General features: G+C 39.3%; 1 protein-coding gene across 3 annotated transcripts in view; it reads left to right on the top strand.

The window, feature by feature from the left end:
- CEMIP2 (cell migration inducing hyaluronidase 2) overlaps positions 1–19,950 on the top strand; it is an 83,066-nt gene that overhangs the window by 15,347 nt on the left and 47,769 nt on the right. For 2 of the 3 annotated variants that reach the window (XM_067569154.1, XM_067569152.1), the window contains exon 2: positions 16,394–16,736. In XM_067569154.1, coding sequence (XP_067425255.1) covers positions 16,406–16,736 — 331 coding nt within the window. In that variant the 5' untranslated portion in view covers positions 16,394–16,405. Of the gene's footprint in view, positions 1–9,356; positions 9,925–16,393; positions 16,737–19,950 lie in introns of those variants that run through there. The other variant, XM_067569153.1, reaches the window with a different exon arrangement.

The raw sequence follows: 19,950 nt of genomic DNA, 5'->3' as shown, positions 1-19,950 counted from the left end.
GACCTGGAGAAGAGCTGGTCTCTTTCACCAACAGAGGTTTGTATGAAACAGCATAAGTTAAGAGTGCAACTAAAACATCCCTTCACACCCTTTTCTGAACTGAGTAAGAAGATTTTTTAATATGAAGAACTGTTAATTGAAAGGTGGTCATATAATCTTGTCATGTTTATTAGGTTGAGTTATTGATTTATCTACTTGTAAACAAATAAGCCTCTTTTGCAACTTGTTTTTTGTTTGTTTGTTTATTTGTTTGTTTGTTTCCTTTAGGGAAAAAAGCTAAGCTAGTATTGCTAAGTTTTTAGATCTTGGCTGGTCATGCTTATCTTTGCTAAACTAAACTCCATCTCTCCTTTATTCCAGTTTTAATATACAAATGGAAAGGTAATGTCTTGTGTTTTTAAACTAAGTTGGGAAGTCTTTAAAAATTCACATGCACTTAAATATTGTACATAGTTTCACGTTTGATACTGTTGTGTGTCAGGATTAGAGTAGTAATAGGCAACTGGTATTGAGACTTTGAAAGGAAATAAAAATGTTATCATTTGACATCATGTATTAACCATTTAAATATGCTTTTTAAAAGCATATTTATTAAAAATAAGGGTCTGACTTAAATTTGGGGGATAGGAGGAGAGCTAGGAAATTCACAACTTAAATTCTAGTTAGCTCTAATGTCCACTGTATCCTAAGTATTGATGTAATCTTTCATACCCTCAAGTAAATTCTTTCACTGATGGTTATTGCATGCATAAATTCCCAGCACATGGTTAGAACTGACCTCAGTGTGTGCACCAGTACATCAATGCAATGAGTTAAGGATGAAGTAGGTGCCTTAACTTTGAATTTCACAGGGTGTTTTGTTTTAGTGTAACTTTTTTGTTCTAAGTGCATTTTTGTTCTAACAAAATTGACTGTATTATAACCTCTTTAATCCACAACAAATTTGACAGAATGTTCTCATCTCTCCGCAGGTAATAGCAAGTGCTGTAGCTGGGCATTGCATTATAAACATAATCTAACCTTACCAAGTATTTTACATCGGGATTCTCAAACTTATTTTTTGATAGTGAGGACCTTCTCTTAATACACATTTATCTCGTGGGCCACCTCTCCTCCCATTTCCAACATATGGACAGTATTTTTCTCCTAGTCATAATCATGTAACATTGGCATGGTATCTCTAGCAATTGCTTACATAAAATATTAGGAAAATACTTAATGTAGTTTTAGCTTCTTTTGATTAAACTTAGCAGCTGGAAACTAATATTGGAGCTTGCACCATGTTACCAGCCATCTTTTCATAGACTACCACCAAGTGCTCTGGACTGCCAGTGGTCTATGAAGTAAAATTTAGAAACCCTACTGCATTTTGATAAATACTTGAAACTGAACTATGATAAACCAAGTATTTTTTCACACAATGCACCATCTGCTTTAGATAAGAATTTGGGATGAGGCCTCAACATCTTTTTATTGCTATAGAATCCTGTATACTGTGGGTCTACCTTAGGGCTTGAATTTTGCTCTCTCTCCTAGCTGAGGTGATGGCCACTAGGAAAGCAATCTTTATGGAGAGATAGTAAAGTGAAAATTTGTTCATTGTTCAGATGGGGGGTTCATAAGACTGCTTAAGACCATAGTTTGGTACCAGAGCAAAGTTGGTTCTCTGATTGGTGGGAGGCATGGTTCAGGCCTTAAAAGCACTTGGTCACTACAGGGTGATAGAAGACTGGATTGGAGGGTGACGTGGAGTTTGCAGCAACGTGAACTCTGACTGAACTGATAGTGAGTCTTGTTCGTTTTAGTTGGAAAACACAGGATTTTAGAAACCGGAATCTTTGATAGAGACAGACCTTCCTGGGAGGGCCATATACAGAATTGTTTCCACCTCCTCTTGTAAAGGGCTCTGTTGGATGGCTTGCTTTCTGCTTTATATCAATATCTTGTACCTTTGCAGAACAAATCCTGTTTGTGTGGCTCAGTCAGCTGGCATCCATGTATGAAGTGCAGGGACTTTGGGATGGGGTCAAGAATCTGACCTTGGTTCTGAATGAAGTCCCACTCTTGAATATCCTGGATGTGGAGGTATTGCACAAGGTGTAGCAGGTCTGTGAACCATAGTTGTCTTGCCCAAGAGAGAGCTATGAGGAAAACTTTGGCTGCATCATGTGTGATCTCTGTGGTGTCTCTGAGTATTATAGGAACCAGTGGGAAGGTGGATAGTAGACCTTTTGACCAGGAGAGGAGAAAAGTGTCTGATAGATAACTGGGATTTCTTACTTCTTTGGAACAGAACAGGAGGCACTTGTTTGCAATGTGCTGAACAACAGGTTTATGATTGGAGAACCCCATGGAGAAATGGGCTTCAGGGTGTTGATAAATTGTATAGTCATGTGCTTGACCACACTTTTGGATCGTTATTTTGTTATGAAATATACTCAATACCAAATAAGTAACATCAGCCAGGTTTATTAATATGATACAGGAAAAAGGTTCTATCTGATACCGGTCTCCAAAGACCAGTCCCCTGTAGCGATGTTACATACACCCTATGCAGAAAGTGTGCTTCCCGAGTTACACATTTCAGCTGGCTTTATTTATATGATTTTACAAGTTACACATTTCTTTACACATCGCTAAAATCCAGCCCATCAGTTTGTTCCAGTTCCCTAACATGTTCTTCTGTTCCTTCCTTATCTTTATTTTGGATACTAGCATTCCAGGTATTGATCCGTGAAGGTACTTCCCTCGCTTGTACTAAGACATGGAACAAATGTATCTTGATTTTTGACAAGTTTCCTATCTGCCTGTGCCAAATATTTAGTTGTCATAAGTGAACAGAATTATGGTATAAGCAAGTTTAGGCTGTATCACTGTTCTAATATTTGTGCTTAATGTTGTTGGTACTTAATGCATACTAATGTGGTGCAAATAACATATTGTTATTATGATATATATTTGTTAGCCAGCATTTATTAGTCAACAAGGGCTAAATCCTCCAGAGACTACTTGTGATGTGCAAAATACTTTCTACTGAGTGGTATGCCAGGTCTTTACTTCTGTTTAAGTGAAGGGCTGTGGAATTATCCTCTTTGAACACACCAGTTCCAGAACCTGATTGCTTCTTGGCAAAAGGTGGTGGTGGAGCTCCACTCTGCCTGTTGCAATGGTGTTATCTTTTAGGATCTGGAAGGTCACTCCCTTTGTCATGGAATGGAAAGCCTTGCATACCAGGCAAATTGCCTGAGCTCCAATATGTTTATGTGGAGTCTGGATACTTGAGAAGTCCATAGCCCTTGCAGGTGATGAGCGTCCCCTTTCTGTATGTAGAAGTACCAGGAGTAGGGGGGAGACAGGAAACGAGTGTGGAAGCAGGGAGGAAGAATCATTTGCAGACTGTGTGGATTTATCCACCTGTTTAGGGAGACTAGAACAACAAAAGAAATTGGGACGTGAATAGCCATGTGATGTCTGACTAGTACACTGACCTCAGCCAGCCTTGCAGGTGAAGTCAAGATGTATTACATATATGCTTGAGGTCACATAGTCTGGTAATTTTAGGCAAGTTTTTGCACTGGCATGTGGATTTCTTTGATGTCTGTAATAAAGGTTTAAAATGGTTTTTGATCTTTCTTGTGGAAGGAAGGCCTTGGCTGGAGTCTAACACTGCTCTTATGAACTTCATCAATTGAGTTGGAATCAGTATGAATTTAGAATAACTGATTTACAGTCCCAGAGTATGAGAGCTTAATACTCTCAACCTGTTATGTCTACACTAGAGACCTTGCAGTAGCACAGCTGTACTGCTGCAGCTGTGCCACTGTAAGATCTCCCGTGTAGCCACTCCATGCCAACGTGAGAGTGTCTCCCACTGACAGCGCTGTCCACAGTGGGATTTCTGTTGGTAAAACTTAATGTTGGTCAGGGGTGGTTTTTTGTTTTGGTTTTTTTTCACACCCCTAACAGACAAATGCACAAGTGTAGACCTAGCCTTAATGATGTTGTGAGATGAGATGAGCCAGTTATTCAGGTATGGATAGATGGTGTATTACTGAGGCACGTGATTAAAACTTGAGGCTGTGCAGAGTCTAAATGGCATTACTTTGGTAATGTCTGTCTCCTGCAGTGAATCAGAGCTACTTCTGTGGGATGGAAATATTCCCATGTGTAGGCATACATCCTGAAAGTCAAGACCCTCAAACCAATTCTGAAGGTCTAGGAAAGGGGAGATGGTGGCTAGTGTTCCTAGTCTGAATCTGAGGCATCTGAAACTTGAAGTATCTCGTATTCAAGATTGGCCTCATTCCTCCTTTTCTCTTGGGGATGAGGAAGAGAGTGGTAGAAACCCATGCCCCTAGCTTGATGATGATATATTTCTATGGCTTCTAGCTCTGCTCTGAGAAGAATTAGCTTCCTTACTAAAGTCTCATGAGAAGAGTTCCCGAAGGTAGACAGGGACAGGAATTGGAAGAATCTACAGTAACTATTTCCAGGACCCCCCGGTCAACGGTGATTTCAGCCCATGTCTGAGAGAAGGAAAAGAGATGGTTGCTGAATTGGAGTGGAGGTGGGGAAGAAGTTACTGCTCCATGGCTAGGATTGGCATAAGACTCTTGACTTGCCCATCTAACCTGGTTCTGCTGTTCGATGCAGAGGAGGTCTTCCTGTGGGAAGAGTGGGTTGTCTTTTTAGACAGATAAAGAGCACAGATAAAGTCGCTGATGCAACTGCCCCAGTGACTGGAAGGGCTTCTACTTGGTAGCTAGAGGGTAAAGCCCCAGGAAATGAGGTGTAGCTTTGGAATCTTGAGCTGAAGAGCTCTGCATTTTCAAAAGGCAAGTCATTTATAGTTATCTGAACCTCCTTCAGGATGCCTGAAGACTGCAGCCATGAAGGGTGTCACATTATCGCAGGTATCCTACCACTCCTGGTCACTAATCTATGGCAAAACACAGTAGCGGTTCCCCTTAATTTTGATACACTTTTTTTCTAGTTTATCATGTGTACTATAGTCATATGGAAAAATGTACTAGATACTATACCTCACAGGATATTGTGAGACCTGCTTTACTAATAAGTGTGAGTGCTTTGAGTTCCTCAAATGGAATGTGCCAGGATAATGCAAAATATTGTGTTATTACTTTCAGCTGCCATCTTAGTAGAATGAAAACTTAATTGTTACAGTACGCTTTTCTTGTCTCTCTCTCAATCTTTTTTCTAACTTTTCTCTAGGACTAAAAATAGAAGGAAAGATTATATCTTCATTTTTAGTGACTTCATTGTACATAATTCACAGGACATTGCACATTATGTATTTACATGGCCTGTGTGACACCTTCAGATTATGTAGGATCTAAGCATTTAAAAAAATTTCTAGTCTTCATGGCTGCAGAGAGAACCTGCCAAAGCAAACAAAGTGTAAATGTTGCAGTGACGTCTGCCTGAGCCTGCAGACAGCCTAAATCTATGACTCAGTTGAACTCCCTTGTCTTTATTACTCACTGGAGTAGCAGCTCTAAAGCCCAGTGATGCTTAAATGCCAATATTAACTATTTGCTGATGATATTAGCAGAGAGAATGGGAAAGGGGGTGGGAGTGAAGCTCTTGAGAGGTGTTATGTGGGAGTTGCTGTGTGAAAGGACAGAGGGAGAACAGAAGACAGAGAACTGGGAGAGATGGAGAAAGGATAATCCACTACTGCTTTATTTTTTCTATCACTGAATGATTCTGAATAAATAACACAACTTTTATATAGTAACCAAACTTTTATTTTCCCATTGATCTCTCTTTAAACCTCCAACTGATATCAGGGGAGCTCTGTCATAGTTTGAGGGGAGTATAACATCCTTTTTTCTTTATATCCTGCCTGAGACCCATAACTGAACATGGCTCTGGTCGTCTCTTCTAAATGAGTTCGACACTGTGCTGGATCCAGGAAACTCTGTGGCTGCTGCAGCGCAGAAATGAGTGTGTGCCACTCTCATTTCTGGGCTGCCTCTGGAGGTGGGTCTGATCTCACTCACCCACCCTTGAGAGCAGCTGTGCAGAGGAAGAGTAAGTCCTGTCCCTCCATATCCCGGCTGGGACTAGCAGTGAGGAGTTCCTGTCTGGGGCACTTCCAGCAGCATGGGGGAAATCAGATGCTACCTCGTCTGGTCCCAGGAAGCTCTGCAGCTGCTGTTTTCAGAGCTATGAAAGGCAGTGCAGAAGTGAGGGTGGCAATCCTGCAAACCCCCGTTCCACCCATAAGTTTTGAAACCCTTCCCTCCCACCCCCACCAAGACCCCAGGGGGGGTCAGGACCCCCATGGTTACAGCACCCTGAAATTTCAGATGTAAACATCCGAAAACATGAAAATTGACTAATTTTTAAATCCTATGGCTGTGAAATTGACCAAAATGGACCATGAATTAGGTAGGGCCCTAATTATAGTCACCTAAAAAGTGCCAGAAGCATGTCTTCTCTTCTTGGTGTGTCATCACTGCTTTTGAAACATGTTTTTGTAACAGTTAGTCGGTCCTGAGTTGTCTGGCTAGCTTGGATACTTGCACTCCTGGAGTTGCCTTCTTTTGAATGAAGGCTACAGCTGTTTATAAGCTACAGCCATTCATAAGCCTCATTTTTTTATTAGTAGTTCAGAGAAGGTCAGTATTCTATACTACTTTGTATTTCTGTAATAATCTTCCACCTGGGGATTTCTAGGGCTGTGATCCAACAAAATGTAAGTACCTTTAAGCGCCTGAGTGATCCTGTTGACTTCAATGGGACTATTTACTTGCTTAAATTTAGGTGTGTACTTAAATGTTTTGCTGAAGTGGGGAGCCCCTGAACGCTTTTATAAACAATCATGTTTATAACACCCCTGTGAGACTGGTGAGGGTTTTTTTCCCCCCCCTTTTTCTGCAGACTTGAGGCCCAACAAGATTAAGTGATTCACATAGCATATTAGTGGCAGGTTCAGGAATAAAATACAGGTCTCATAATTTCCAGTCATTTTTACCACTACCATTTTTTCCTTTTCTGAAGGTTAAGCATTCAGTAAAGATTCTTTCTTTCATGTTACCTGTTTTTATGAAGTACTGTATTTTCATAAACAACGAGAGTTCAGTGGCACTTTAAAGACTGACAAATTTACGGCTACCCCTCTGGATACATTTTCATAGTATGGTGTCTTTCTTGGAACTCTAAATATTATTGAGGCACTGGTCAGATCAGCCTTACTTTTTTGAGGGTATGACAACACTTCAAGCTGGTGGTCTGATTCACACCTCCAGTTTGAAGTGAAAGAGTTTAAGGCCACTAGATCATCTAGTCTAACTGTCTGTAGAACACAGGCCACTAACACCATCCAGCACCGTACATAAACCCAACAACTGAAATAAGACCAAAGTATTACAACTCACAGAAGACTAAACAATTATGTGCCATAGGCAGAGAACAGGAGGGACCAGCTCTAGGCCCCCACAATGGCTGGGAAGGTATTAAATAAGATATAGGCACATAATCCTGGTAAATGACCTGTGCCCACATGCTGCAGAGGAAGACAAAAGCCCCAAGGTCACTGCCAATCTGATGTGGGAGAAAATTCCTTCCCAGCCCCACATATGGTGATCAGTTAGACCCTGGGCATGTGAGCAATCAGCCGAACACCGGAACATCAGACATAAACCGGAAGTGAGCCCCAAGATTGTTGAACCCTGCTCCCTACCATCACAAGCAACACTGTCATACAGTTGCACTCATAGATTTATCCAGCTCTCTCTTAAAACAACATAAGTTGTTTGCCCCCACAACTCCAATTTGCAGGCTGTTCTAGAACCTCACCTCTCTGATGGTTAGAAACCTTCTAATTTCTAGCCTGAATTTGCTCTCTGTAAATGCCAGAGAGGGTGAAGGGCTATTTAAAATAAAGGACAATGTTGGCACAAGAAATATAAACTGGCCAAGAACAATCATATCCTCTCTAGGCCTTCCTACATATTCTTCCTAGACATATCATATCACCAACTGCCAAAGCCTTAGTAGAAGTCCACTCCACCCAGTGGTGCTGGAAATTTTTTTTGTGGGGGGGCTGAATGTGGAAACCATGCATTTGGTCTGTTACTACTTCAAACTGGGGGAGCATCCCTAGTTCCAGCACCTATGACTCCACTCCTCTAACATTCTGTTCCACTTTGTTGGGGAAAGACAATCCGAGAGCTCTCCAAATTGTAAGTGATGTCCAAAGAATATTTGTGATAGGAAGAGACTTTAAAAAAATAAATAAATAAATTAGTCACTGTAAATATTCCTCAGCATTCCTGGCTCTAAGGGCCATGTGTATTACTTAAAACAACTGAGGTCTTAAAAGAATTGTCAAGATTTCAAGGTGATGGTGTTGCTTTAAACCACTGTAAAGAGATCAAGACCTTTGACATAAATTAAGGGGAAAATTCTTGATTGTAACAAATGTCTGTGAGCTATTATTTGGTATCTGCCTACGGAGACAAATAATAGCTATGTAGTACACGTTATATATGCATGCATTTTTATTCCTTGTTCTGGTGCTTTTGACTGACCATTTATACTGCTACCAGAATCTCTTTTAAAAAAAAAAAAGTGTATTGTTCATTTTGAATATAGTTCTCTCTGTGCGTTCATATTTATGTATGTCATGAGAATTCTGTTTTATTTTGCATGGGATTGCATTACGACTTCGATTTCAGTACAAATTAATAGCCACCATACAAAAACTTAGGGACAGCCAATGGCCCATCTAGCCCTGTATTCTTTCTTCTGATGGGGCTAGTGTCAGATGCTTCAGAGGGAATTAACAGAACAGGGCAATTTATTGAGTGATCCTTCCCCTATCATCCAGTCCCAGCAGTCAGAGGTTTAGGGACAACTGGAGCACTGGATTATATCTCTGGCCATCTTGATAATAGCCATTGATGGACCTCTCGTCCATGAATTTACCTAAAGCTTTTTTTGAACCCAGTTGTACTTTTTACCTTCTCAGCATCCCCCCTGGCAATCAGTTCCACAGGTTGACTGTGTGTTTTGTGAAGAGGTACTTCATGATGTTTGTTTTACACTTGCTGCCTATTAATTTCAGTGGATGACCCGTGGTTCTTGTGTTATGTGAAAGGATATATAACACTTTCTGTCTTTTCTCCACATCATTCATGCTTTTATAGATCTTTGTCATATCCTCTCTTAGTCATCTCTTTTCTAAGATGAACAGTTCCAGTCTTCTTAATCTCTCCTCATATGGAAGCGGTTCCATTCTCTTAATAATTTTTGTTGCCCTTCTCTGTACCTTTTCCAATTCTAATATACCTTATATTGAGATGGGTCGACCAGAAATGCAGGCAGTATTCAAGGTGTGGGTGTACCATGGATTTATATAGTGGCATTGTATTTTCTGTTTCATTATCGATGCCTTTCGGAATGGTTCCTAACACTGGTATGTTTCTCTTTTTTTTTTTTTTGACTGCCGCTGAATACTGAACGGATATTTTCAGAGAGCTATCCACAACGATTCCAAGATCTTTCTTGAGTGATAACAGTTAATTTAGACCCCATCATTTTGTATGTATAGTTGGGATTATGTTTTCTAATGTATATTACTTTGAATTGATTAAAATTGAATTTAATCTGGCATTTTGTTGTCCAGTCACTCAGTTTTGTGAGATTGCTTTGTAACTCTTCTCAGTCAACTTTGGACTTAAATTATTCAAGATAGTATCACCTGCAAACTTTGCCACCTCACTGTTTACCCCTTTTCCAGAAAATTTATGACTATATTGAACAGCGCTGGGCCTAATACAGATTCCTGATGGACTCTCTTTTCCTCTCTGCATTGTGAAAACTGACCCTTTATTTCTACTCTTTTCCTGTCTTTTAACAGTTACTGATCCATGAGAGCATCTTCCTTTTTATTCCGTGAGTGTTTACTTTACCTAAGAGCCTTTTGTATGGGGCCTTGTCAAAGGCTCATTGAAAGTGTAAGTACACTGTCTCAATTGGGTTACCATTGTCCATGTTTGCTGACTTCCTCAAAGAATTCCAGTAGATTGGTGAGTCATGATTTCCCTTTACAAAAGCCATGTTGGCTCTTCCCCAACATATAGTGTTCATCTATGTATCTGATAATACTATTCTTTACTGTAGTTTAAACTAATTTGCCCGGTACTGAAGTTTAGGCTTACTGACCTGTAATTGCCAGGATCACCTCTGGAGACTTTTTTATATTTAAAAAAAAATAAATAAAATAAAAAATCAGCATTATATTAGCTATCCTCCAGTCATATTTTTGATTCTGTGCTTTTTCTCATTTATAGTGCCACTTTCCCACCAGTGCAACCATGGGAGCTGACCCAAGCCACTTGCCCAAGCACCAGCTCCTCCCCTCCCCCCCCCCCCTTCCATGCACGGGGCTGGTGTTGTTACTCGCTTAAGCCCTGCCCCCCACTGCCTGCTGAGGCTGGTGTCGCTGCATTGCCTGCACGTTCCTCTTCTCCCCACTTCTTTGACAAAACTGATCAAGTTGGTAAGAGCAAACGGGACAAATGCCCACCTTTGCCAAAAAAGTCAGGATGGCTGGGACAGGGCTTAAAAAAAGGACTAAAACAGGATGTATAATCACTCTATGCTAGTGGTCCCCACACTTTTTAGGTTGTGCCCCTCCCCTGCTCCCCCGAGCTTGGTCTGGGAATGGGGCCATGGTTGGGGCTGGGGGCCATAATTGGGAGTGGGACTGCAGAGCCCAGGGGTTGAGGCCAGGCGCAGGGCTGTGATTGGGGGCCGAGGCTGGGGGCGGTGGTGGGGCTGCTGGGGAACTGAGCCTGGAAGCTGGGCTGGAGCAGAGCTCGGGGCAGAGCAATAAACCTAAATTCCTTCTCTGAATGCCACCATCTCACCATTCACTAAGACCCTTCAAAAGGTCAGATTTTTGAGCCTTCTGAAAGCTGGTTTTTCATGATGCAGAAACCCAGCTTTTCTTCCCTTTCACTCACATTTTAAAATTCTGTTCTTTCTTATCTGAGACTCTACAGCTTACTGATTACACTCTATTTTCTATTTCATCTCACTTTCTAATACCACCAGCTGGGGGGAAATAAACCATCTTAAATTATATTCAGTAAACAGTGTGACATCAACTATTCACTAACTTTACATATTATAAAGCTCATCAGGGTTTCCCTAATTTATGAAAAATATTTTTTATTCTGCCTTCTCTATAATTATGTATTCCCTTTTTGTGTCTCTTATGCACATGCAGCATGAGTGGTTTCTTTTCCTTGCTTTTATAAATATGGATAAATAAGTATTCTAAATAGGTTCTTATTAAACAGTCATTACAGTATATAGACATTTTAGAAATAAAAATGGTGGAGGACAACGTGTGCCTGAGAAGAAAACATACTTGCATCTAGATGTACTTAACCTGACTTCACTGGGACTTTTCACATGCTTAAAGTTAAGCACATTCTTAAGTGATTTGCTGAATTGGGGCATTGATACATTTGAGAAGTTGTCAAAGACTAATATTTTGTCTTCTGTGAGATAAAATCCCTGTGATAGCTGGTAACTAGCTTCCAGGCAGGTAAACATGTACATGTCAAATTCTCAGAAAATCACCCATGCTTTCTATTTCTTTGTTGCTAATTGTGAGCCACTTTACATCCTTCTGTTCATCCCCCTCCACTTCTCTTACAGTTTGGATTTCCATCTCTACATTTTAATCTCATAGACCCATACCAAACAAGTGTCTGGTTATGTGGCAAGAAATCTGATCAATGCAATTATTATGTTCTTTGAAAGAGGTGCTTTCTTTCATGTCATGTCTTTGTTTGTTCTTTCTATTTTTGCTTTTTTTTTCTTTCTGAGTTCTGTTCAGGTTTAGATTACACTGTGTGAGAAGTTCATTTAACAGGAATTATAATGTTTCATAGCCAAGAGTAACAGTATTAGCATCTTTTAATGACCTGAGCAAATTAGAAATCCTTAAAATATTGTGTGTGTTAAAGAAGCATTATATTCTATTGCAGTTTGGAAGTAAACTTGTTTTGCTTTTTAAATAGTCACAGGATTGGATACTGGGAGGGCTCTGAAGTAGTGATTCTGAAGGTTTGTAAGTGTTTATCTAGGATAGTCCGTCAAGACCAGAAGAGTTCTTGGCTGGCATCAGACCCTGTTCCCAGAATTGATTCTTTAAATTCTTTCTTAGAAGGGTGCTAGTACAAATGTTAGAAAGGTGCTTAAAATTAGACATCTAAATCCATACTTAATCATCGAAGTGTGGCGTGAGCAATCTAAATAAAGTGGTGAGCATCTGCAACTCCTACTGAAGCCAACAGCAGTTGTGGGTACTCATGACCACTGAAAATAAACCTTTTTCTTTTTAGGCACACCTGTGTTCGAAGGTAAAACTTTTCTTTCCCAGAGATCCTGTTAGCAGCTTGTAATTCTGGTATTTGGAATAGAGAGTAACATACTTGCAACTTTTTTTTAACTTTCCCCTCTGTGAAGCAGAGTAGATTTTATTTTCTGGTTGTCAGAGTAGAAACACCAATTTCTGGTGCTTTAGGAATGTTTTCCTAAGTTGGAACCTATTCTCAACAGCATTTAAGCATTTGCTTAACCTTAAGTATATACTTATTGACCCCCTGAATGGGATTTAAACGTGCTTAAATGCTGCTCTGAATAAAGCCCTTAATATATAGGATGAAAAGATGCAAAACTTTCTATTGTGGAGGAGAGGAGAATAATTTTGAGCATTCTTACATGCATGGTCCTCTGTACTGTGTAGCATATGACATGCAAATTATGTGGCAGATTTGCAGTGAATTCTGAACAACTTTGTGACAGTTATGTTAACTGACCACAAAAACATTTGATAACTTTCACTTGTACTGGAATAATTCAAAAAATTAACCACAAAGTAAAAACATATAACCAGTGGATATAAATCATTGGAATTGTAGCCAAAGACTCTTGCTTGCTTTAGGAGCTTGGACAATCAAGGGTAGATGGCTAAAGCATGAAACTACTTATAGTTTCTACTTAGAGTAGTTCAGAAGACTGAGATGGCAGCCAATGTTTCTTTCAAACCTCCCCTGGCTCCCCATGAAGCCAGTGTTTATAGCTCTTGCTGCTCTGGCCAATGTCATTGCTGCCATGAACTGCAAAGGATCTCCCTCTTGTTGCTTTGCTCTCTTCCATTGTAATGGCAGTGACTCAGGAGCTGCTGAAGGGGAAACATACTTGATGTGGAGAGCGAATTAAAGATGGTAGGTGGACAAGCTGAGTTGAACAGGAGTTGGCAGGAATATTTCCACTTCATATTGTGCAGACAGACTTATGCTGTGCCTCAGCCAAGACATGTAAATGCAGTCATTTGCACATCCATATTGTGCACAAGGCCTTAGTGTTTATGGGTATGCCTACACTGCAGTTAAAAACATGTGGTTGACCTATGCCAGCTGACTCAGACTCTTGCAGCTTGAGCTGCTGGGCTGTTTAATTGTGATGTAGACATCTGGGCTTAGGCTGGAGCCCGGGCTCTAGGACCCTCTCCGGGAGAGTCCCAGAGCTCTGGCTGCAACCCAAAATAGAATGTCTACACAGCAATTAAAGAGAGAGACCTGCCACCCTAGCCCCCCACCAGCTTGAGTCAGCTGACATAGGCCAGCTGAGGGTATCTAATTGCAGTGTTGACAATACTGTACGTGCAAGTGTAGGTGAGTAGGTGTGGTACTGTCTAAAATCATCCGTAAAGTATAAATGAACACTAAAACAAAAAAGTCAGTAACATAAAGTTGGAATAAAGAATTGAAAAATAAAAAACATTTTTTCTGCCCTAGAATTTAAAATTACAAAAAGAAGAGGGAAATGCACTATGTTTAAATAATTGTTATATGGTAAAGAGGAATGAGCAGGGCTTGATTTGTAAATGTTTTGGTTGTATAAGGCCTCTCATTCATGGTGGTGTTTTTAATTTAATTTTTGATTTTTGTGAGGGAGGGAAGAATGGGAAGGGTTTGGTGGTTCTATAGGCATCTCTTTCCTATTTGGCCCTGGAAGAACATAATCCTTTGCCCTTAAATGAAAAATTCGGAAACTTTTACAAATAGTAAAATGACTTTCCCAAGCAAGCCTTAAAATCAGTTTTATGGTATGACTGGATATACTTGAATTGCAGCACGGACTTCCTCTGACATTTCCTAAACTTCTGAAATGAATTATTTTCAAACAATTACTGTAGGTTGTCTTATGACTCTGAGAGCCTTAAATATACTGTTTAAAATAGTGGAAAAACTTTATTAAATGGCCTCTGGGAAATGACACTATTTAGAGATAAAATAAACTTTGAATAGCCACTCTGGGTTTGGTTTGTACTGTTAAACAATTAAAATAATTATCTGCTGGATGTATATTTTTTTTCTGCACCTTTTGAAACGCTTATGATTATTATAAATTTGGGCATTTCATCTTCAGAATTAAGTGTTACTCTTATATCTGAAAATTCTCAGACCAGGTTCATAAGACTTTGGGTTATCAGTCTGCTTGGTCAGAATTAGAGGATATCTTTGTTTGGTTCAGTTTGCAGTCTGTCTTTTGTAAAGAAGCTGAGGCTGCAAAGTAATTTGATTTTAAGACTACATGCTGATTTTTCTTAAGTAAAATCTGAAACCGTGTTTTACTTATTCAGAATTCCTCAAATGCTCATGAAACATTTGGACAGTAAATCTGGGTGTGGGGATTAGGTAAATGAGTTTAGGAAACAGCTATGAAAAAATAAAGGGAAGAATGGTGAAAAGTCAATTTGCCACAAGAAGCAGGTGCAAAGAACATTGGGGTAGTCTCTAGAGGATTTGGGCCAATTTGTGCTTTGCTTTTTCGGCTGTCCTTCTCTAGGTAGTGTTTCAATGCTTTCAGCTTTCATTATGTGTATATCTGGAGATGCATTGTCTCTACAGAATGGTAATCCAGCCTGGTCAATAACAGCAGCCTTTCTCACCCTAAAACAGTGAAGTATCAGATTTTGCAGCACGTGAGACACAAGTTCCCTGCTATTTCTCAGAATAAGATTAATGAAGCAGGGAAATGACAATGGTAATGTGCCTGGCACTTTAGAATATATAGTTTAGGACTCCTTTGTTAAAGGAAGAGCATAAGGAGTCTTTGTCTCGTTACTGAAACAAACAAACAAAAAAAACCTACCAGTCAGTCATCTGCTATTTTGCATGTGTTATTTAACAGCACTTGTAGTCTTTAGTAGATCAAGCTTCACATGTATTCAATTTATTCAGTTGTCTCAAATATCCCACTACTTGAAATTGTAGTGGAATACATGCTGACTTCAGAGCACTGCTTGCAATAAATATTAGACAAAAAATTGAAATATAGTATAAAATTATGTATCTTTTAAAGCAAACCATAAATTAAGATTTGTCAGGTCTGAACTACTGGCAAGAATGGTGTGGGTCTGGGAACTATATTTTTAATGGGTCTTTGTCACTAGCTCCTTCGGAGAGAGGATTGCTAGTTACTGGAACAAAATCCTGCTCTGTTGGTTGATAAGTACAAGGGTCTGGAGAGGTCATGTAGCTCCCAGACTTTGTGTCACAACCCACACAGCTTGGCAGAGAGAAGCATCATGAGACCTTGCTGAACAGGATGCAGGTGATCTGCTTATAAAACCGTTCCAGACACACCTTTCCTAACAACAGTCGTTCTGTGGGTAAAAATTATTGCATGCAGAACATCTATGCTTAAAATAATTATACATGTTAACATAGCTGCATCAAAGGAAGGGGGAATGTGTATAAATATACTATAATCCTTGGTTTTTATATGTTAAATGAAAAGGGGCTCTCTTTTTTGGTGCTTAAAGTATGAAGTGAGGGGAATTTCATTTTTTTAAAGTCTTGCTTCACGTATTGAAGGGAGAACAATGAAGACTTTATTCAATTTCTGCATACTGTAGAAATACTTAAGCATTCTCTGCATAACCATTGTGGGGTTTGTGCTGACATAGATGTCTTACTATTTAATTAGTCACTTTTTAATCACAAAATATACACAAACATTTAATTTAAAAATTTAGTGGTGGGGTGTGTGCATATACTATTACATCAGCAGTTACTGACTTACACTACTGACAATTTCTCAATATTTCAGTATTATACACAAGTGTTTCTCTGTAGCAAATTTTTTGTTAAAGTTTTACTTCATTTATGCACTAATGTTTTGAACAGTTATGGCAAATAAATTCTAGCTACTACAATGATTGGTTCAGTATAAATAGCTATCGTAGAGAGGGAAGCATATAGTCACTTAACACACATAGTTTAGGCCATCTGAATGTTTTTCATGTATTTATTTATTTATTTTTTTCCCCCTTCAGTGACCTTATAACATGCAAGCCATTGATCCCAGGGGGAATTCCCCTGTTTTCCTTCAGCCTCAGAATGGGAGCAGTCATCAATCTTCTGGCTATGTTCCAGGGAGAGTTGTTCCCCTTCGTCCACCACCATATCCAAAGAGCCAAACTTCAGCCAAATTTACATCTGCAGGCCAAGAAGCTCATGCAACATTTGCGTTCTCACCAGAGGAGCAGCGCCGTCAAGCAGAAGCTATCAGAAAGAAAAGACACAAAAATACTCTAATTTGCTTTGCCATTTCTAGCTTTTCATTTTTTATTGCACTGGCAATTATCTTGGGAATATCTTCAAAATATGCTCCAGATGGTAAGTTCTTTTGTAAATGAATTCTTCTTACAAGTTAAACTCCCTATGAATATAGTTTAACACAGTGCTAATATTAAAAGTTAAAAATATATATATTTGACATTGATATCTCTATTTAATATATTATTTTTAACAAGTATATTTTAACACATGGCTAAAAAAGGGGAAGTTGATAGCAGTGATGTTAACAGTTCTAAAACCAGACCATTTATAAGAGGAGTTAAAGGTATCCATGAAAACTATATGGCCACTAGGGCAAAGGACAGAAAGAAGGAGACTTTTAAATAACTGAGAACAAAAGAAATCATAATGGTGCTATAGATCCGTTACTAGAGAGGGTTTGTAAAATTGTCAGTAATGATGCAGAAAAGACAGAAGTGTTCAAATATTCCTATACTGTATTTAGGAAGAAACTGGATGTTGAATTCACAGATCAGCGATATTTTCTATTGCAACAGTAACTAGGGAGGATGTTAAACAGCACAACATAAAAATTAGATATTTTAAAATCTCAGGGCTGGATGACCTGCACACAAGAGTTTTAAGAGAATTGATCAATGAGCTCTTCGAACCATTGATGTAGGGTTTTTCCCAGTATTCCAAAATATGTTAAAGTTGCAGAGGAATGGAAAAAACCTAATTCCCCAATATTTAAAAAGGATAAACATGATGGCCTGGATAAGTACAGGACCATAACTTGACATCAGTCTCATGCAAAATCTTGGAAAAGCTGATAGGGGATGTAGTCAGAAAAGAATTAAAGGATAGTAGCGCAATTAATGAGGATCAGTTTTGTCAAAACAAAACTTATTTTGCATAAAACTATTGATGTATGTTTTGTTGATAAAAGTCACGGTTAATATATTTGGACTTCTAGAAAGCGCTTGATTTTACAGCAGGACGTTCTGATGTGTAAAAATTAGCACCATACAAAAATCGGCGTAGCACATATTGAATGGATTGAAAACTGTATAGGTGACTGATTTCAAAAAGTTTTTGTAACCTCCATCCAATAGTGGGATTTTTTAATGAGGTTCCTTAGAGATGTTCTTGATCCAGTACTATTCAGTATCTCTCTTCAGTGTTACGGATGGAAATAAAAATGGGGGTGGTAAAGACAAGTCAGATATGCAGTGTGACCAGGCTCACTTAGCGGTAGTCTGGGCTCATTTGAAAATGGGCTTTAAAACCGCCAGATGCAAGGTCATACATGTGGGAACAACAAAAGTAAGTCACTCTTAGAGCGTGGAGAACTGTTTTATGGAAAGTAGTGACCAAGAAAAGAATTTAGCGGTCACTTGGATGGTATAGTCAATTGAATGTGAACTCCCACAGCACTGCAGTGGGATCCTTGGATGTGTAAATAGGGGAATATTAAATAAGAGTAGGGAGATTGTATTACCATTGTAATTCAACACTTCAAAAAAGATATTGGAAAAGGTTCAGAAAGGAGCTGCAAGAATTATTCAAAATTCTAGAAAATCTGCTTTACAATGAAAAATTTAAGAGGCTTAATCTAGTTATTTTATCCAAGAGAAAGTTAGGAGGAGGAGATTTGAGAAGTCTTCTAAAATCTAGATTGGGAGACTTTGTAAAGTGGATGCTCTAGCTAAACAAAAAATGATGGACTTGATGCAGGGTTTACTAGGTGAATTCATTTGGCTTTGGTTATGCAGGAGGTCAGACAGATGATCATGAATGTTGCTTCTTGCCTTAAAATCTGTGGAATTATGAAAGAGTTAGTGTGCTTTTGTGTTCATAAGCAGATTGTTTGAAGATATATTACATTTACTTGATTTGTAATCATTCCTCCATCAGGCTTTTGAACTGGTTGAATTTTGCATACAAAATAGTTGAGCCTGATCAGTACTTAAATGGCAGATTTCCAAGGAAACTCAGGTTGTTGCAGGAAGAGGTGTTGATGATTTAGTACATGGCACTATTCTCTGAGTTGTACCTTAATCAGTGCATTACTATTGTAGTGAGGACTGGATTCCTTGAGGTGCAGTCTTTTTGATGGGATCTAAAATCAAGGTCTGACCACTTGCAATATTAGAAATCTCTTTACAAGAGCAGAAGTATTAATTCTGGAATTCAGGCAGTTGCCAATATAGCTAATTGCATTCTGCCTGCCTAAAATCCATTGTGTGTATCTTAAAGAAACTTCTGTCATGTGGAACCATATTGAACTGTGCATTTTCTCTCCCCCTCATAGTTTTTCAGTGGGATTGGAATCTTTATATCCATAGCAAAGACTTGTCACTACTGCTTGAGCTAATGGTGTAACTGGTAGCAGTAGCAGGCTAGTATCCTCTGTGTGGATGCCGGTATCCTCTATGTGGATAGTAGAGGTGGGATGAGACACCCACTTTGCCAATAGTTTTCACAGCTATTTAATAGATAGCGGAGGAACAGCGAGACTCTTGAACCCTGGGTTGAATTCCAAATTATGAGGGAGGGGGAAGTGTGCTGTAGTGATTACTCTTTCTAACTAATATACCCCTCCACGAGCTTGTCCCTTTCTGTCCTGTCCTCCCAGCTTGTCCCTCTTTGCTCCTGCCCTCCTCCTTGTTCCTCTCCCCCTGCATTCTAGTCAGGTTGTTTGGGTGCTAGCAAGGGAGACCATTCAGATCACAAGGAAAGACAATGTCCCTGCTCTCAGTACCAGTGTGTCATGCTACAAATTACCCTGGCCTGCAATGAGGAGCAAATGCAGAGAAAATTCTGCTTGGCATCTGCAGTGCTGGGCTGGATCATGCTGAGGGTAGATGGAATCTTCAGAGAATTTAGTTGCCAAACTCTTGCAAGCCTCTACTGAGCATGTGCAAATAGTGACTTTTCTAGGGGCTTGTAACTCTAAATAGGAGGCCTTTTTATGGGGACAACAAAAGGTTCCTATCTAACCAGAAAGTGATGACACTTCTGGCTGTCTCCCAGCCAAATTTTAAGTTCTCGCTTGAAAGCATGGAGATGCTAAAGCTTCTCAATTAAACAGTTATACGAATTTTTCTTAACACTTCCAAAACAGCATGTTTTTTCCCTAAACTTGTTCTCAGAAATGGTTGAACCATTTTTGCTGAAACTTAAAATCAAGCAGCCATGCAGCATGGAAAATTTTCAGCCTGAATGCTTAGTTTGGCAAAATTATCTTTGCCAAAGTTGTAAATAATTGAAAACAGAAATGCATAATGGAAAGTGTATCTGTATAAAACAT

This window comes from Emydura macquarii, unplaced genomic scaffold (genome assembly GCF_026122565.2).
Source record: "Emydura macquarii macquarii isolate MOO-44397 ecotype Brisbane River unplaced genomic scaffold, CSIRO-AGI_Emac_v2 contig_2897, whole genome shotgun sequence".
In the NCBI taxonomy this organism is placed as follows: Eukaryota; Metazoa; Chordata; order Testudines; family Chelidae; genus Emydura; species Emydura macquarii.
This window is presented reverse-complemented; position numbering and strand designations above follow the sequence as displayed.